Raw genomic sequence first — 16,888 nt, forward strand, 5'->3', positions numbered from 1 at the left:
TACTGATTTGCATTTCCCTGATGGCTAGTGATGTTGAACATCTTTTCTTTTTTTTTTTTTAATATATTTTATTGATATTTTACAGAGAGAAAGGGAGAGGGATAGAGAGTTAGAAACATTGATGAGAGAGAAACATTGATCAGCTGCCTCCTGCACACCTCCCACTGGGGATGTGCCCGCAACCAAGGTACGCGCCCTTGACCGGAATCAAACCTGGGACCCTTCAGTCCGCAGGCCGACGCTCTATCTACTGAGCCAAACCAGTTTCGGCTGAACATCTTTTCATGTGCCTATTGGCCATTTCTATATCTTTGTGGGAAAATTATCTGTTTATGATCCTTTGCCCATTTTTTTATGAAGGTTATATTTTTTTATTGTTTTTATTCTTTATGTATTCTGGGTACTAGACCCTTACCAAATATATTATTTGCAAATATTTTTCTCACATTCTGTCATTTGTCTTTTTTGTTGTTGTTAAGCCTCACCTAAGGATAGTTTTTTTCATTGATTTTTAGAGAGAGTGAAAGGGAGGAGGAGAGACAGAGAGAGAGAGAAACATTGATGTGAGAGAGAGACATTGATTGATTGCCTCCCATATGTACCCCCACCAGGGCCAGGGATGGAGCCTGCAACTGAGGTATGTGCCCTAGACCAGAATTGAACCCGGGACCCTTCAGTCCGCAGGGCAACGCTTTACCCACTGAGTCAAACTAGCTAGGGCTTAATGTCTTCTAGATTGTATCTTTCTTTTGACACACAAGTTTTAAATTTTGATGTCCAGTTGATCTGTTTTTTTCTTTTGTTGCCTGTGTTTTAGTCTCATGTCTAAGAAAAATCATCCTATATAATAAAAGCCGAATATGCTAAGTGTCCAGTCGACTGGTCAGCCGTTCAATCAAAGCGTAATATGCTAATGATATGCTAAGGCTGCTCAACTGCTCGCTATGATGTGCACTGACCACCAGGGGGCAGACAGTTGACCAGTCACTATGACATGCACTGACCACCAGGGGGTAGATGCTCCGACCTGTAGGTTAGTTTGCTGCTGGGGTCTGGCCAATCGGACTGAGCAAGATGGGACAGACACACCCTGGAGCCCTCCCACAATCCCTCCCTGGCTGGCCAACCTCTTGCGTCCCTCCCTGGCCCTAATCATGTACCTGTGGGGTCCGTTGGCCTGGCCTGCACCCTCTTGAAATCTGGGACCCCTTGGGGGATGTCGGAGAGCTGGTTTCGGCCCGATCCTGCAGGCCAGGCCTAGGGACCCCACTGTTGCACGAATTTGTGCACTGGGCCTCTAGTTCATACATAATCTAAGGTCACAAAGATTTATACTCTATGATTTTTTTAATAAGAGTTTGCTAATGTAGCTTTGACATTTAAGTTTCTGATCACTTAGAGCTAATTTTTGTGTGTGGCATAAGGAATAGGTCTGTCCAACTTCATTCTTTTGCATGTGTATACCCAGTTGTCCCAGGACCATTTGTTGAAAAGACTTTATTGAATTGGCAGCCTCATCAAAAAATCAAATGGCTTTCTTCTTAGGGCTCAGTGGACTTATGGGAGTTACCCTTCATGTTACCCAGAGAAGTATTCTTTACTGTGCTTTCTGTCATCATAGAAGCTTTAAGCTTTGTGTTATCTGTGTCTCTGCAGTTACAAGGTTATATAAACAACCAGTCAGGCAGTGATTCAGAGCCAGGGAAATTTTTATTTGTCTTGCCTGGAGGTGCTGCTGGCATCAAGTGGGTAGAGGCCAAGGACAGTGCTGAACATCCTACAATGTACAAGATAGTCCTCTACAAAAATATATTTGGTCCAAAATGTCAAAGTATGACAGTGGAGGAACCCTTGAGTTATAATTTTTGCACCCATATAAGTGTGTCTATAGGATAATTTTTTAGACGCACAATTCCTTGTTCCTACAGATATACCATATTGGATTCCAAGGAGAATTCCGTCTGTGGCCTCACACCCATCTGGAAGAAGCACACCATTAACATAGTTTGAACAGTTGTCGAATGGCATAATGATGAAATTAGTATTAGGCTGAGGCCAGAGTCAGTAATGAACTTCCAGGTACAAGAATAAATCTGCACTTTTAGCCAAAATATAATTATTACTGCAGTTTATTGTTAGCAGTTTTATAATGTAATATGGCTATTATGGCTACCCTGTCAAACAGTGATTGCTCTACACTAAGAGCTCCTCCTGGAGTTGCTGCTCTGTGCAGAAGAGAATTTCAGAAACCATTTTTCACTGATATGTTTTCTAAAAGAAACTGCACCTAAGGTCCATAGCTTGGACAAATTTAAAAAATGTTTCATCTTTAATTCCTGGAAAACCGCTTAGTCTTTAAGCAGGCCTTTGTTTCAATTTTTAATTTTATGGATTCAAAACTATAAGAAGTTTTCTTAATACATTCTTACAAGTTCTGTTATTTTGAAGTTTGATTAGGGAGTATTTCATTTTTCTCTAACCAATTCTTCTTTACACTTATGCTTTTGTTATTATGTCTGAATTGAAGATGATTTATCATGAGCATTACAGAATTTGGGATATTTTAACATGGTGACAGTGAGATCTTTTAAAGATTTTCCAAGAATTCTCAAGAGAATTCCAAAATAGGACTTAAGAAACCTCAAAACTTATGGCATAAATATAATTAAATATTGTAACTAAAATTAAATACAGTTTTTAAAGGTTATTTTGTTTAATATGAAGATTGTAGGCAAACCAGATACCAATATATGAATCATGATAGAATTTAATTTTTATAATTCTTGTTACTATTTTTAGAATTTATTTGTTGGTGAAAGAGATCTGTTTTTCTCTAAAGTTATCTTAATATTTGTATTTGCGCCCTAGCCAATTTGGCTCAATGGATAGAGCGTCGGCCTGCAGACTGAAGGATCCCAGATTCAGTTCCGGTCAAGGGCACATTGCCCGGGTTGCAGGCTCAATCCCCTGTATAGAGGGCATGCTGGAAGCAGCTGATCAATGATTCTCATCATTGATGTTTCTATCTCTCTTCCCTCTCCCTTCCTCTCTGAAATCAATAAAAATATATTTTAAAAGTAATAATAATAATATTTGTATTTGCTATTCTATTTCTCCATTTATTTGGAAAGGTCTTAACTATCTATAATAATAAAAGCATATATGCTAATTTGATGGGATGTCCTTCTGGATGACCTTCCAGATTAAGCCAGGGCTGCAAGGGAAGCCCGGGTGCCTGCTGGTGGCGGGAGGGAAGCCTAGGTCCCGGGTGCCAGAGGGAAGCCAGTGCCGGCAGCCAGGGGAAGAAAGGCCTACTCTTGCACGAATTCTGTGCGTCAGGCCTCTAGTTTTTTTATATTTAACAATTGTTCATTAATGTGGCATTTTGTTCTTTTTTGGATTGTTTTTATTGTAGTAAAATGTATATAACATGGAGTTTGCCATTTAGGTATACAATTCAGTGGTATTAATTACATTCAGTGTTTTACAACCATCACCACCATCCATCTCCAAAGCTTCTCCATCACCCCAAACAGAAACTCTGTACCACTTAAGCAGTAATTCCCATTTTCCCCTTACCCCATCCCTAGTAACCTTTATTCTACTGTATTTATGAATTGCCTTTTTTAGATATTTCCTATAAATGGAATCATACAATATTTGCCCCTTTATAATTAGCTTCTTTCACTATGTTTTCGAGGTCCATGCTGTTGTAGCATATATCAGAACAGCATTTTATTCTTGCAGTGATAAATATACATTACACTTCTACTGGCCACATAGAATTTCAACAGATTTTTTTTTTTACTGAAGTTTTATGTTTACAGTAATTACTTATATTAGAAACCAAGTATTCTGATATTAACCATTAAATTCAAATGACCTATTCTTGTTCTTTGTTATATTGATAAGTTATGACCATAGACTTTAGTCTGGCACCAGATATGGTGCAGAGGTAGACCTTCTGCTGTTGTGACTCCCAAATATTGAGGCTTCTAGACGCTGTGGCTGAAGCCTGGCCCCGTGGGCTGCCAGGGCTGCCCAACACGCTTCCTGCCAGGCAGGCAGCTGGTACCTCAAGGCCTGGTGGGTTTAACCGGGCTCCTCTCCTGGACTGTTCTTCCTATGACTTGGCTAAGGATCTAAGAGGAAAATAGGAAAAGGGCATGACTGGACAGTTCCCCAAAAGAAATAAAATAACTAGTGCATATAAGGGAAAGCATTCAAATGAATAAAGGAAATGCAGATTCAAACAAGGTGTTACCCTTCTATTTTCTAAACCATTTGCTGTCAAAGCAGCAAGACAGTTTAAAAATTATAATGCAATGAGATCCAATCACTTGTGTAGCTTTGTAAATTAGGACATTCATTCATCCATTCAAATATATATTCAGGATTGTATCAGGCACTACTAGAATTTCTGTGGAAATGTTCATGACTGACTATATAAAAGTGTTTATCAAAGCATCACTAGTAAAAATAACAATTGGGACTACCTAAATGCCCAACAGTTTGGGTTTTATAAAATGCCTGATGGATTAAAACTAAAGTGACATAGACAAAACAAAAAAAATAAATAAAATAAAAAACTACATACTTAGTGTAGTTTATAAAAATCTATATATATGAAAATGTGATTTTTTTTTTTTTTTGGTGACTTTTTCTCCCTCTTTCCCAAATTTCCTATGGTATTGATATTTTCTCAAATAGTGAAGTTGCTTTTGATGATACCTGAATGTTAGTCTGTTTACCCTGGCTCTGACTCTTAGGACGTAAACTAGCTGTTTTGTCATGGTGAGAACCTCAGCCATGTTTTCAATGCCCAGAGTCTGATCTCAAAGAGCATGGGGTGATGTGATCATTCTGGCTTTTGCAGGGGTACTGAGGATATCACCTCTCCTCATGGCATCCCCCTCGACCTCCTGGACCGAGTGATGATCATCCGGACCATGCTGTACACTCCACAGGAAATGAAACAGGTGAGTCTGCCTTCCCACCTCCTAGCTCTCTTCCCTCATTTGCTCCCAGTGTTCCCTGATGCTGTGCAGAAAGGCTCCTGGCTCTCACCACCATCTGCCACTTAGCTGCTGCCCTGGGCAAGTCACAATACTCCAGAGCTTCAATACCCCATCAGAGGGACGGATGGGCCAATTAGACATTGCCTGAAGTGTCACAAAACCTCAGTTGCCTACATCCCTTCTAATAAACTTTAGGGAAGGGATGGTGGAAAATACTGACTTGATGATGGTTATTAGGGAGGCCACTGGCTCTAGGAAAGAGGCAATGAAATATGACTTAGCGCCTGACCGATTTGGCTCAGTGGATAGAGCGTCGGCCTGGGGACTGAAAGGTCCCAGGTTTGATTCCGGTCAAGGGCATGTACCTTGGTTGCGGGCACATCCCCAGTAGGAGGTGTGCACGAGGCAGCTGACCGATCTTTCTCTCTCATCGATGCTTCTAACTCTCTATCCCTATCCCTTCCTCTCTGTAAAAAAGCAATAAAATATATTTTTAAAAAAAAAAGAAATATGACTTAGCAATAGCCTCTTGGGCCCAGGCCAGGCTCTGTCCGAGGTCTCTGCTCAGTGGGCAAAGCTAGGCACTCTGTCCCATCAGAACCCACAGCAAGCCAGCTCCAGCAGGGCACAGAAGCTGGAGAGGGTAAGTACTTGAGTCTTAGCAGAGCCTGGCTGCCGTAAAGAGCCTGACTAGTGGCGGGTTTTTCGGGGTAGTGCATAGGTTTGTTGCCTTGGCTGTAGAGATGGTGAAGCAGGGTCACAGAGCTTAGAGGGGCACGTGGAATGGAGGTCATAAAACTAACCTTATAATGAGAGGCTTGAAGGAAATGTACATAAAAGCATCTAACTCAGTCCCTGACACAGTGCATGCTCAAAATTCCATGTGAGCTGAATTTGGGTTAGGTTTGGGTGGGGGGAGGGGTGCCGGCATGTATGAGATTGGGCCTTACCCCAAGGGGCACAGTCTTACTTTTTCCCACAGGAATGGCCTCTTGCTTGATCTGGAGCTGGAATACCAACTGTGTGCTAAACAGTGCCTAGGCACTGCACACTTAGAATTTCGAGTCCCCTTACTGGTACTTCAGTAGTTGTTACGGTCATAATCCCTTTTCCTTTTGATGGCTAAGTCATGAAGTGGCAATTCAAGGATGCAAGCCAGTCTGCCCTGCAGAGCCCAGGCCATCTATTCATTGCCATAGGTTGCTGACCCACTGGGATAGCAAGGGCTGTGCTATTTTCCTTACTCTGCCCCCCGGTGTCCCAGATGGTCTTGCTGTCAAGGTGTAGGTCTGTCACTTTGAGGTCCACGTACGGCCAAGGCTGGGACGTAGAGTGGACCAGGGCAGCACTGACATCTTGACGGGCTCTGCCTGGACCCTCTCTTCTCACCAGAGAACAGGCACTGTTTGTTGGACATTGTACTAAACCCATGGACATCATTAGCCAGCATGATTCCATTTAATCCCAGAACCATGAGGCAGGGAGAACCATTATCCTTGTCATTCTTAAAGATGAGGACACTGAGACTTAGGCTAATTTAATGCCGAGTTCATAAAGCTTGTCACTGGTTAATAGGTGACAGGCCTGACTAACTGGAATCCAGGCTGTCTGATCCTGAAGCCCATGTTCCTAAGCACTATGCCACCAGCTTCCCATCTGCTAGAAATACCTCATTTCAGGGTGGAGTCCCTCTGGCAGTTCATTGGCGGGGCCTTTCCTTTTGGAGCTCTGAGGGCCTCTCCTGGGCACTCTCTGGCTGCCCCTTTGCTTATGTGTGGCCTATCCTCCTTGGCCCTGCCAGCATTTGTTGTTGACCAGTACCCAGGAGTGCCAGGGTGAGCATGGAGCAGAGGTCTCCCTCCATACCCAACATTGACAGAATACCTGAAACAGTTGTAGTTCATGGCAGCAACTGTATAATTCCATGACTGGAGGCCATGTCACCAGATAATCGTTTTTTGCTCTTGGATGAATGCTAGGTTGAAGTCAAGGCATTCATGGAATAGAAGTAAAAGTAAAGGAAAAATTGGTCCCTTCCCCATCCTTTCCATGGGACTGGAGCCTGCTGGGAGAGGCAGCTCTGCATACTCAGAGCACTTCTTGGCTGAGTTGACATGAGCAATTTGGTGCACCTCTATGAGCCTTGGCCTTCCTGGTTCACTGGAAGATCTGTTCCCTCCTTTCAAGGTTGTCGTGAAGACTAAGCGAGATAGTGACAATAACTTAGAGAAGTAGGAAGGGCGGGCCATCCCTTCCTACTGCAGTAATTATTACTGTTATTAACAGCTTGCAGGTGCTTCACAGCATCCACAGGGATCCTTACAACAGCTTTGGGACTCGGGAACACTAGGGCCCTGTGGTCACAGAGAATAAGCTGCAGAGCTAGGACCCACTCAGAGCCAGTTCACATTTGTTTCCTCCATTTGACCCTGGAACACACAGTCTGATCTCCCCTGGAATGTTCTGCAACTGTGCCTCCAGAGCAGTAACTGCTGGCTGGCTCCCAGCCTGATTCCATCTTGGCTCAGCCAGGCTTCCTCTTGGGTTAGCAGAGGACTAACTGCCAGCATGGGCATTGCCTTGTTCTTGTGGGTTCAAGGGAGAACTTCAGCATCTTTATTGGATGGAGCCTGGGGTAAGTTTTTAAAAAACAGAGCAAATGTAACTTGTGTACTCTGCCATCAGTGCTGACACCCTCATAAACTATCCCAGCAGGTTATTAAATGATTAAAGATCTAATTTATGAACTGTCCATTTCCAAGTAGTCTGAAACAGGAGCTCTTGGGATAGCAGTGACCTGCTCTAGAGAGAGTGAGAGTAGTGTCCCTGACATTCCTGAAGCCCAACTTCCAAATCAGTGCAGTTCGATAAAGATGAAATCCTCAGGGCTGAAGCTTTCCCCTGGAGCAGGCTCAAAGATTAAATATTTGCATCACCCTAAAGTTTCTGAAGGCTGCAGGGGACATTTTTCTTGACAGGACCTGGAGGTTTCCTTGGTCCCCAGCTGGCAATGAGAAGCCCTTTTTTATATTGGAGCACAAACCTGTCCGGATCTGACTGTGTGGTGAGAGGGGAGTCCTGTGTAGGGAGCAGGGAGCAGGGATCTCCCTTCCTGCTCCAGTTCTGCCTTCTCTTTGTCCATCGAGGACCTTCCCTGTTCAGCTGCATTTAGCTTTGGACCCCAGGTGGTGGAACCCCTCATGCACAAGCTTAGATTCTTTTGATGGAGGTCATACCCTGGCTGAACAGGTAGGTTTAATGTGGCTGGTGCAGTGCGAAATATTTGAACAAGTTGCCAACATTTAGAAATCAGGACATTTCATACAAAACTGAGTTCAGAGTCTGTTGACAGAATAAAAGTCTTTTCTGCCAGCACCTGGCCACCTCCCCTGATGTGTGCTGCTGGCCTAGCCACCTCAGCCGCAGCCCTGGCCCTGAGCCTGGCTTTCTTACTGAGCAGTACCTTTTCCATTCAAAGCAGGTAACATTCTGGGCCCCTTATCAGAGCCACCAGACACTGAACTGCCTCCCCCTGCAGCTCCTGTCCTCAGGGTCTCTGCCTGAGAGCTGAAAGGCCAGTTTTGAAATGTCTATATCCTAAACCTCTGCTCCTGCTCTTCCCCTTGGAAGGCTTTAGCTGGGGGCTCAGTCTCTCCCACTTTCTACGCCTCTACTCGGGTGTGTTTTTATGGCTTTAATTTAAACAAGGGCTTCTTGATATCTTGTTTACGAAGCTGCCAAAGTGAAAAATTCCTGTATTATATGAGGCTCAAAGTCTTCGAGTTATCTCGGCTTCACAACACACAACATCATTATCCCAGCTGCCTCTTATCACTCAGTGCTGGTGCGCCTCCAGGATCCCGGTGCCACTTGTGTTACTGCATCCATACTGCCAGCTTATTTCCCATCCAACTTTACTGGGTCTTCAAACTGCAGCAAGCGTCAGCCTCTTCTTGATAGATTAGATATCTTTGGGTGATGTTATGAGGGCTGGTAAATCTTTAAAAGTAACTTCTTTTGATTTATTCAGCCATCGTATTTATCAAGCAAATAAAGAATCATTCTTCTTACCTGAGTGCTTATAGGTGGTGGTGTCCACACTGGAGAGGAAGGGTAGAGCCTGTACGAGAGCCTGGGCAGGTTTTGGAGAGGCCTTAGTTTTCTGGTTCTGGGATTGAGTGGGAAGGACCAGGAGGCAGGAGCTGAGCCACCCTGATTGACTCCTCCAAGGGTACCAGCTGCTTTTCAGTCAGTATGAATGTAACACCCTGGCTGTAAAGCCATGCACAGTGTGGATGGCACTCTAGAGGTGGGTGAGTGCAGTCCTAAGGAGAGGTTGGCTCTCTGCCCCACCAGCCCAGGATTGGGCCTCTGCTGTTCTAATGATGGGATGAGAAACACTTAACCAGGTTGTTCTTAAAGCACTTTATAAATGAGAGACTTGAGGTTGGTCACTGTTGATTATGGTTTTTCTTCTTTAAAAGATCATTAAAATCCGTGCCCAGACAGAGGGAATCAACATCAGTGAGGAGGCACTGAACCACCTGGGGGAGATTGGCACCAAGACCACTTTGAGGTGAGCCACTTGTCCCCTGGAGCTGCTCCAGACCCCACTGGTGCCTTCTCAGCAAGGCCTGTGGGGACCTAAAAGCAGGACCCTTCTCAGGGCATAGGACCATGTCTGTTCTTACTGGTATGATGCATCTTGTCCCAGGACACTGTGATGTGGAGTGCAGAATATTTAGATGATGGTGTTTTAAAAGCTAGAGTAACAGATGAAGTCCCCTTGTCTTGTAGCAGGTGCACTCCTGTGATGGACAGCTGGCCCTGACCCCAGGTCAGTCCCCTTAGTAGAGGAAAAGGACAGACGAGAGACCAGGGTCCAGAGCAGGGAGTTCATTAACTGGGCCCTACCTCACCTCCTTACCCCTCGCCCTGCTGGCTCTGTCCTCCAGGCATGTCTTGTGGGAATGGTGGGTGTAGGCGAGCATGAGGAGGAGTGCAGACATGGACTGCTTTCCTGACTGTTCATTGGCTCAAAGCCATTGCCTGTGGAGGATGTCCCACCTAAGTGTCCTGGCTCCTTGTGAAATCATGACGTCGCTCCTGTCCCTATTTCTCCCACTCCTAAGGTTGAAGCAGAATTGCAAGATGTTTTGTTTGGGTGGAGTGGTGCTTTTTAAATCTCCTGGATGTTCGTACCTTTGGATAGGGCATGTGCTTACAGGTGGCTGTGTTCATTTCCCTGCCATTGTCACAGTACTGATCTGGACCTTGGAATTACCTGCCACTAAGTTTGCACTCCCTTTCAAGCAGCAGTGGAATCACCTCCTGTCAAAGAACTTGTAGACTGACAGAGATTTGGGGAGTAGGACTTGGTCATGTTGGTGACTTCTGACCCCTCAATGAGATCACGCAAGTCTTTGAGAAAGGACAGTTCTCATGCCTCCTTGTCTGCTGTATCTGCAACAGCTCTCACAGCCCAGCATTGGGCTCAGCCCCTGGTGCCAGTGCTCCTGTGGATGTGGAAGGGCTCCTATCTGTGGCCACCATTTCATTCCTGCCCTGGCTCCTGTTCACTCTAGGTACTCGGTGCAACTGCTGACCCCGGCCAACTTGCTTGCTAAGATCAACGGGAAGGACAGCATTGAGAAAGAGCACGTTGAGGAGATCAGTGAGCTCTTCTATGATGCCAAGTCATCGGCCAAAATCCTGGCTGACCAGCAGGATAAGTACATGAAGTGAGTCTTTCTGCAAAGAGACACTCCCAGCATGCCTGGGCCTGGGTACAGCCTGCGGATATAAGGCTCACCCCTGGCCTTCGGATTCTGTTCCCCCTCTGGCGTGGTTAATGGCAAGTTCGGTGTACTGTTTTCTTTTTAAGTTATCATAATTTCTCCCATGGTTGCTTTGAAGGAACTCTGCCTCACCTAGCATGTTTTCTAATAAATCCTTATAGGATATTTTGATGACATCTCTTCTTTTAATTAAAAAAAAATACAACACTTTGTATTTTAGAACAGTTTTAGATAACAGCATTGTTGTAAAGTACAGGGCGTTCCCACATACTTTACACCTAGTTTCCCTACTGTTAACATCTTATGGTAGTAGTATGTGATACATTTGTCACAGTTAATGAACCAATACTGATGCATTATTATACTTGATTCACATTTTCTGTCCCAGGATCCCATCAGAATCCCACATTACATTTAGTTGTCATTTCCCTTTAGACTCCTTGTGGCTATGACAGTTCCTCACACTTCCCTTGTTTATAATGACCTTCACAATGCTGATCAGGTAGTGTTCTGTCAAATGTACCGTTGTGGGTGTTTTTTTTTAAGGGTTAAAATGTATTTTAATAAATTGATGCTGCATTATTGCTCCATTTTTTTTTCCCCAGAAAAATTCTAAAGGTATCAGGGACAAATCAAACATGGTACACCAATAAAAAAAAATTTTTTTTAAAAAGGCACAGCATAACTAACTAAGATATGTAGGCAAGGCTAAGAGCTACTGTCTGACATTCAGCAACCCCGTTCCCAAGGTTTTACTAGGCCTATCAAGAAAAACTGTGAACATGCCCTAGCTGGTTGGCTCAGTGGATAGAGTGTCGGCCTGCGGACTGAGGGGTCCCGGGTTTGAATCCGGTCAAGGGCATGTACTTTGGTTGCGGGCACATCCCCAGTGCGGGGTGTGCAGGAGGCAGCTGATCTATGTTTCTAAATCTCTATCCCTCTCCTTTCCTCTCTGTAAAAATCAATAATATATATATATATATATATATATATATATATATATATATATATATATATGTGTGTGTGTGTGTGTGTGTGTGTGTGTGTGTGTGTGTATATATATATATATATATTTTTTTTTTTTTTAAAGAAAAAGAAAAACTGTGAACAGAAACATCAGACACAGAGGGCCATTCCTGGGTGATCTTTAACTCTCCCCACCCCCCCAAATGGAGGCAAATTAACACAAGATTTTTTAAAAGATATACTAAAATGAAAATCTCTAAGAGAAAGTGTCTTCTTTAGGACATGAAGGAATAATCTGTGGGCTATAATAAAACCGTATGTATGTTGTCTGTGACCTCTGCAGTCATTTGCCTGAATTCCCACCTGGGAGTTCATGAAGTGATGGGGCTAAGGTCATTGGGGGATGTTAGCGGTGCATATGGCAGTGTCTCGGGTTGGGGAATTTAAGAATGAGAACACAAATAGAACAGGATAAACAAAGAATGGAATGATCAAGATTAATGGGGGCTCTAACTGGATCCACTTTGCCATTGTTCCCACCCTCCCAGGCCTTCAATAATCACGACACTTCAGGAATGCACCACGCAGATATGATTAAACAGTATACCACCCAGAAATGATTTGTTAAATATTGCCTCTCCCTTGCTCTCTGCCTCCAGCACACTCCCCAGAGTAGTACAGGCAAGGAAGACCTAACTATTGTGAGGAATCCCTAACACGTTTCCAGAGTAGAATTCCAGCTAGTCCAAAAAGGTCATTCTCTTAAGGGTTTAGGGAAACTAAAGACTGCAATTTTATTAGTATCATTGATGTTTGGAGCAAATTCAGCTCCAGGAGCTGCATGGTTGAATTGCCCCTATTCCTTCCATTGTAGCAGCATGGCCAACGTGTTCAATAGTTGGTGGGATCAATCCCAAGGTTCCATCTGGCATTATAGTGGCAGGTCCTGGAGGAGCTGGGATACCAGCAGGCACAGGAGCAAGGGGCATGGCACCTCTGTTTATGTATCTTTCATAGCCATCTGGCCCATCTTGTATTTCCTGCTCTCTCACATCAAGGAAGGCTCCCTTCCCTTGAATCCTTCCTGCTGTCGCCGCATGTCTTCGTCACTGTGCCTGCGCTCCTCCTGCCTGAGCTTCGGTTGCTTTCATTTTTGCACTTCTTGGTTGTGTAGCTCTTCCATCCTCCGAAGTTCTTCTTGATGCCTCATTAGCATGGCAGCAGCCTCCATCTCCATCTTCAGTTTCTCACAAGCTTCCTTGATGCAGTCCACTTGGTTCTCCATTTCAATGGCATACTCATACTCAAAGGAGCCAACCTGTGCAGATCTACGTGGCTGCTCCCATTCCTTGTGAAATTGCTAGTTCCTTATAACCAGCTTCTCTGGAAGTCCCTCTTCATCATCGAACTGGTCCATGGGCTCCACAGTCACAAACTGAAGAAATGTGGTTAGCAGGAAGGAGCTTGCTGTCCAGAGCTTTCTGAGCAGCTGGTTTCCCTGAGAATTCAACAATGCCTTTTCCATGTCCAGCCAGCATGGCTCAGAGGTTGAGCGTCAACCTATGAACCAGGAGGTCATGGTTTTATTTCCGGTCAGGGCATTTGCCTGGGTTGTGAGCTCAATCCCCAGTGGGGAGGCATGCAGGAGGTAGCCAATCAGTGATTCTCATCATTGATGTTTCTACCTCTCCCTCTCCCTCTCCCTTCCTCTCTGAAATCAATACAAACATAATAAAATAAAATATAAAAAATGCCTTTTCCTGAGGGCCTTCCTCTTCCTCAATCATCCACAATGACTATAGACCTCTACTTGGCTGAACACAAAAAAGGCTTCCTCCAGCAGTTCATTAGATACATACTGAGGAAGGTTTCGGCTCGGAAGAGATGCACTATGACAGGCAAAGCACACATGCAGCTGCTTTTCATGGAGTGGCATGTTGTCCAGCTCCACGTTCGCAGTCTCCACTAGGGTTCATGCTTCCATGTGGATAATGCCAAAGCCCTTATCCTTATGAATGAACACTTCACCTGCCTTCCCATGTTTATCAAATAGCTTCCTCATTTCCGCCTCAGTGATGTCAGGAGGAAGATTGTCCACAAAGAGCTGGCTACCTTGGATGAAGGTCTCCTGGTTTCCTAAAATTCTACAGGTCAGTAGTCAAGCCTCCATTTTTGGCTGCTGTCTTGTTGCCCATTTGCAAGTACAGGTGACAGCGGTGGCAGCTGCTGTTGCTGCTGCTGCTTCCTTGGAGCATGGTTTTGCTTCTCCAAGTTACCGGTTTTATTGCTCTGCATTTTTTGCACCCCTCTACTGACTGTTCTCTCCTCACAGTAACAGCAGCCTTTAAAAAAAAAAAAAATCCTCACCTGAGGACATGCTTATTGATTTTTAGAGAGAGAGGAAGGGAAAGAGAGAGAAACATCGATTGGTTGCCTTCCATAAGCGCTCCACTGGAGATTGAACCCACAACGTAGGTATGTGCCCTGACAAGGAATCAAACCCACAACCTTTTGGTGCATGGGATAATGTTCCAACCAACTGAGCCACACCAGCCAGGGCTCAGTGGTGTGTGTTTGATGTTTTTCTCATGATTAAACCAGGGTTGCAGGTTATTGGGAGTAAGATCATACATGTAAAGTGTCATTTTTATCACATACCATTAACAGGTCACTATTTGTGTTGAGCTATGTTCCGTGACTGAGGTCATATTTGTTAGATTTCTCCACTGTAAAGTTTCCCTTTTCCCTCCCCACACTGTCCTCTTTGGAAGAAGTTTCTGAGCATACATAGTCCACACTTAAGGGGTGAGAAATTTTGCTCCACCTCCTTGAGGGCTAAACATCTACATAAATTATTTGGAATTCTTCAGCATGGGAGATTGTCTCTTCTCACCAATTGTTTATTCAATCATTTATCTCAGTATGGACTCATGGATATTTATTATATACTTTGGGTTATCATATAATGCTATTTATGTGTTTGCTCATATTAGCCCAGCTTTGACCATTGAGAGTTCTTTCAATTGGTTTCTGTGTCCCTTTGACATATCCCTATCACTGGTATTACATCTATTTGTTCACTAAAGCGGGACTTTCAGCCCCTTGAGAGGAAGGAGAAATGGCAGTGCCTGACGGATACGGTACCTGGACATTCTCACCTGGTAGGATGAGCTCCCATTCTTTCTACCAGGCTGCCTGCTGTCTGCTAGCTCTGTGCTGCCTGAGGCAGGGCTTAGCCACAGAAGCAATGCCTTGGTACAAGCTGGTTGTTTTGGTTCTCTGCCCTCATGAGCAGGATCTCCATGCTGCTGTCTGTGCAGGAGAAGGGACTAGCCAAGATGGCCATTTGATCCAGTTGTTGCTCTAATCCAAGTTAACCACGAAGTCCATGGGCAAGCACAACTGTTCTCCTATTAGTGATGATTATTTGAGCAGGTCCAGAAGACTGCGGGGACAGGAGGGCTGAGATGATGCTGTGGGAGTCCATCCAGCCCTCAGGCCATACTCAGACCCTAAGAGCCCAGCTAGTCCCTGCTGCCAGAATGGACTTACTTCCAGCCTGGCCCTTGAAGGAGAAGAAGGAGAATCCCAGCATGAGGTTCTTAGTGGGGGAGGAGATACATCTGAAGTCAGGGCTGAGCCCTGTGGCCTGTCCTGGGTGTTCATATCCTGTGTCTCTGACCTCCTAACTTAAACCATATCAGAAAAAACAAAATAGTGTTACCTCTGATATCAGTGTAGCAAGAGATGATTATGGGCTAGGGCCTGTGTTAATGCTTCATATTTCCTTTCATATTCTCACATCAGCCCCGTGATATTGGTGCCAGTTATGTCACTTGCCCAGCTGGTAAGAGACAGAACCAGGAGGATTTGGAATCAGTGGTTGGAGTCTGTGCACCAATCCCCTATAGCTATAACACCTTCCTCAGTGTGCTGAGTTGTGGGAGGGGCCTTCAAGATGTAACCATCCCAGGCAGGTGAGGCAAGCAGGAGCAGATATGAGGAAGGTGACTTTCCTAAGGTGTGACCCCAGAGGACAAGAACCAGGCTCTGCCCACCTGGACCTCTTCCTCTAGCCCCCAAACCTTCCACAGTGCTTGAGGAGCAGCAGAGAGGCAGCGGTGATGGCTAACCTCTCACGTGCAGTTTCGACAGAGTCCCCCAGCTGCTCAGGAAACCCTGATGTCCAGAGCAGTTGGTGGGGCGGGGTGTGTGTGTGTGTGTGTTCACAGCCCCGGTACCTGTTCCCACAGAAATCCTGCTCCTTCGTGCTCAGAGATGTGGCCCACCTCACTCATCTGGCCTCCAAAGTGAGGGAGATGGTTCTGGATAAGTGGGACAGTTGGGTTATTTTAATTTTCCTCCTATTTTTTCCAGCAAGGCCTGTGATTATTACATTAATCTTCCATGCGAAGTTTTTACGACCGATCCCTCACTGACTATGAGAAGTTTCTCCATCCATTACCAAGAGGGAAACAGACCCTGTGGGGAGGAAAATATTTGTTACATCTTATCAGGCTGACACACAATCTACCAACAATTATAGCAGCCCCATTTTTTGCACTATTTCAGGTCTGGCGTGAAAAATTGTTGTAATATTAAAGTGAGGCAGGGTGGGGGATGATCATAGGAAATGGCTGATATTCCAAGCTCTGGGCCCAAGCTCTTGGGTGCCTCCCCACAAACTGATTGGGCAAGCTGATTGGGTGGGCTGAGAGGGAGCGTTTGCATGTAAATCCCAGCCTGTGCTAATGGCCCGCTGTGGAAGCCGGAAGGGCTCACAGACACACCTCTTCGGTTGCACCCCCTAGATGGGTTCATAGGATATCTTGATTTTTAGGACTAAACAGATGGTGGTATCATACCAGAAAGTGACTTCTTGGTTAGCAGATCTTTTTCAACCATTTTTCTAATAAAACGGAGCTGCACAATGATGGGAGTCACTCCCTGTTGGCCTCCATGTCTCAGGCCTCAGGGCCAGCAGGCTTCTTTCTGCCAGGAAAGCAGTAGACATTAGTCACCCAGCATCCTCTTTCCCTCCCAGTATCAGCCTAGAGGGACCCGAGCAGTCCCTGATCTCCGGGGGCCCTGGGCAGAGGCAACAGG

At 45.0% G+C, this 16,888-nt stretch overlaps 1 protein-coding gene and 1 pseudogene across 2 annotated transcripts in view; one reads left to right on the top strand and one right to left on the bottom strand.

Moving 5' to 3' along the window:
- The window catches only part of RUVBL1 (RuvB like AAA ATPase 1), a 37,094-nt gene extending 25,688 nt beyond the window's left edge, over positions 1 to 11,406 (top strand). Inside the window, exons 9-11 of the mRNA XM_080685570.1 lie at positions 4,877 to 4,979; positions 9,503 to 9,594; positions 10,604 to 11,406. Of these exons, the coding sequence (XP_080541696.1) occupies positions 4,877 to 4,979; positions 9,503 to 9,594; positions 10,604 to 10,763 (355 nt within the window). The 3' untranslated portion in view covers positions 10,764 to 11,406. The remainder of the gene's footprint in view (positions 1 to 4,876; positions 4,980 to 9,502; positions 9,595 to 10,603) is intronic.
- A 1,130-nt stretch (positions 11,407 to 12,536) lies between these two features.
- Positions 12,537 to 14,077, bottom strand: LOC308255918 (non-POU domain-containing octamer-binding protein-like; annotated as a pseudogene). The gene is made up of 2 exons: positions 13,574 to 14,077; positions 12,537 to 13,322 (listed from the first exon to the last, which is right to left on the bottom strand). The product of its transcript is annotated as a non-POU domain-containing octamer-binding protein-like (transcript).
- Between the last annotated feature and the right edge of the window lie 2,811 nt (positions 14,078 to 16,888).

Source organism: Plecotus auritus (genome assembly GCF_963455305.1).
Source record: "Plecotus auritus genome assembly, chromosome: 8".
Classification (NCBI taxonomy): Eukaryota; Metazoa; Chordata; class Mammalia; order Chiroptera; family Vespertilionidae; genus Plecotus; species Plecotus auritus.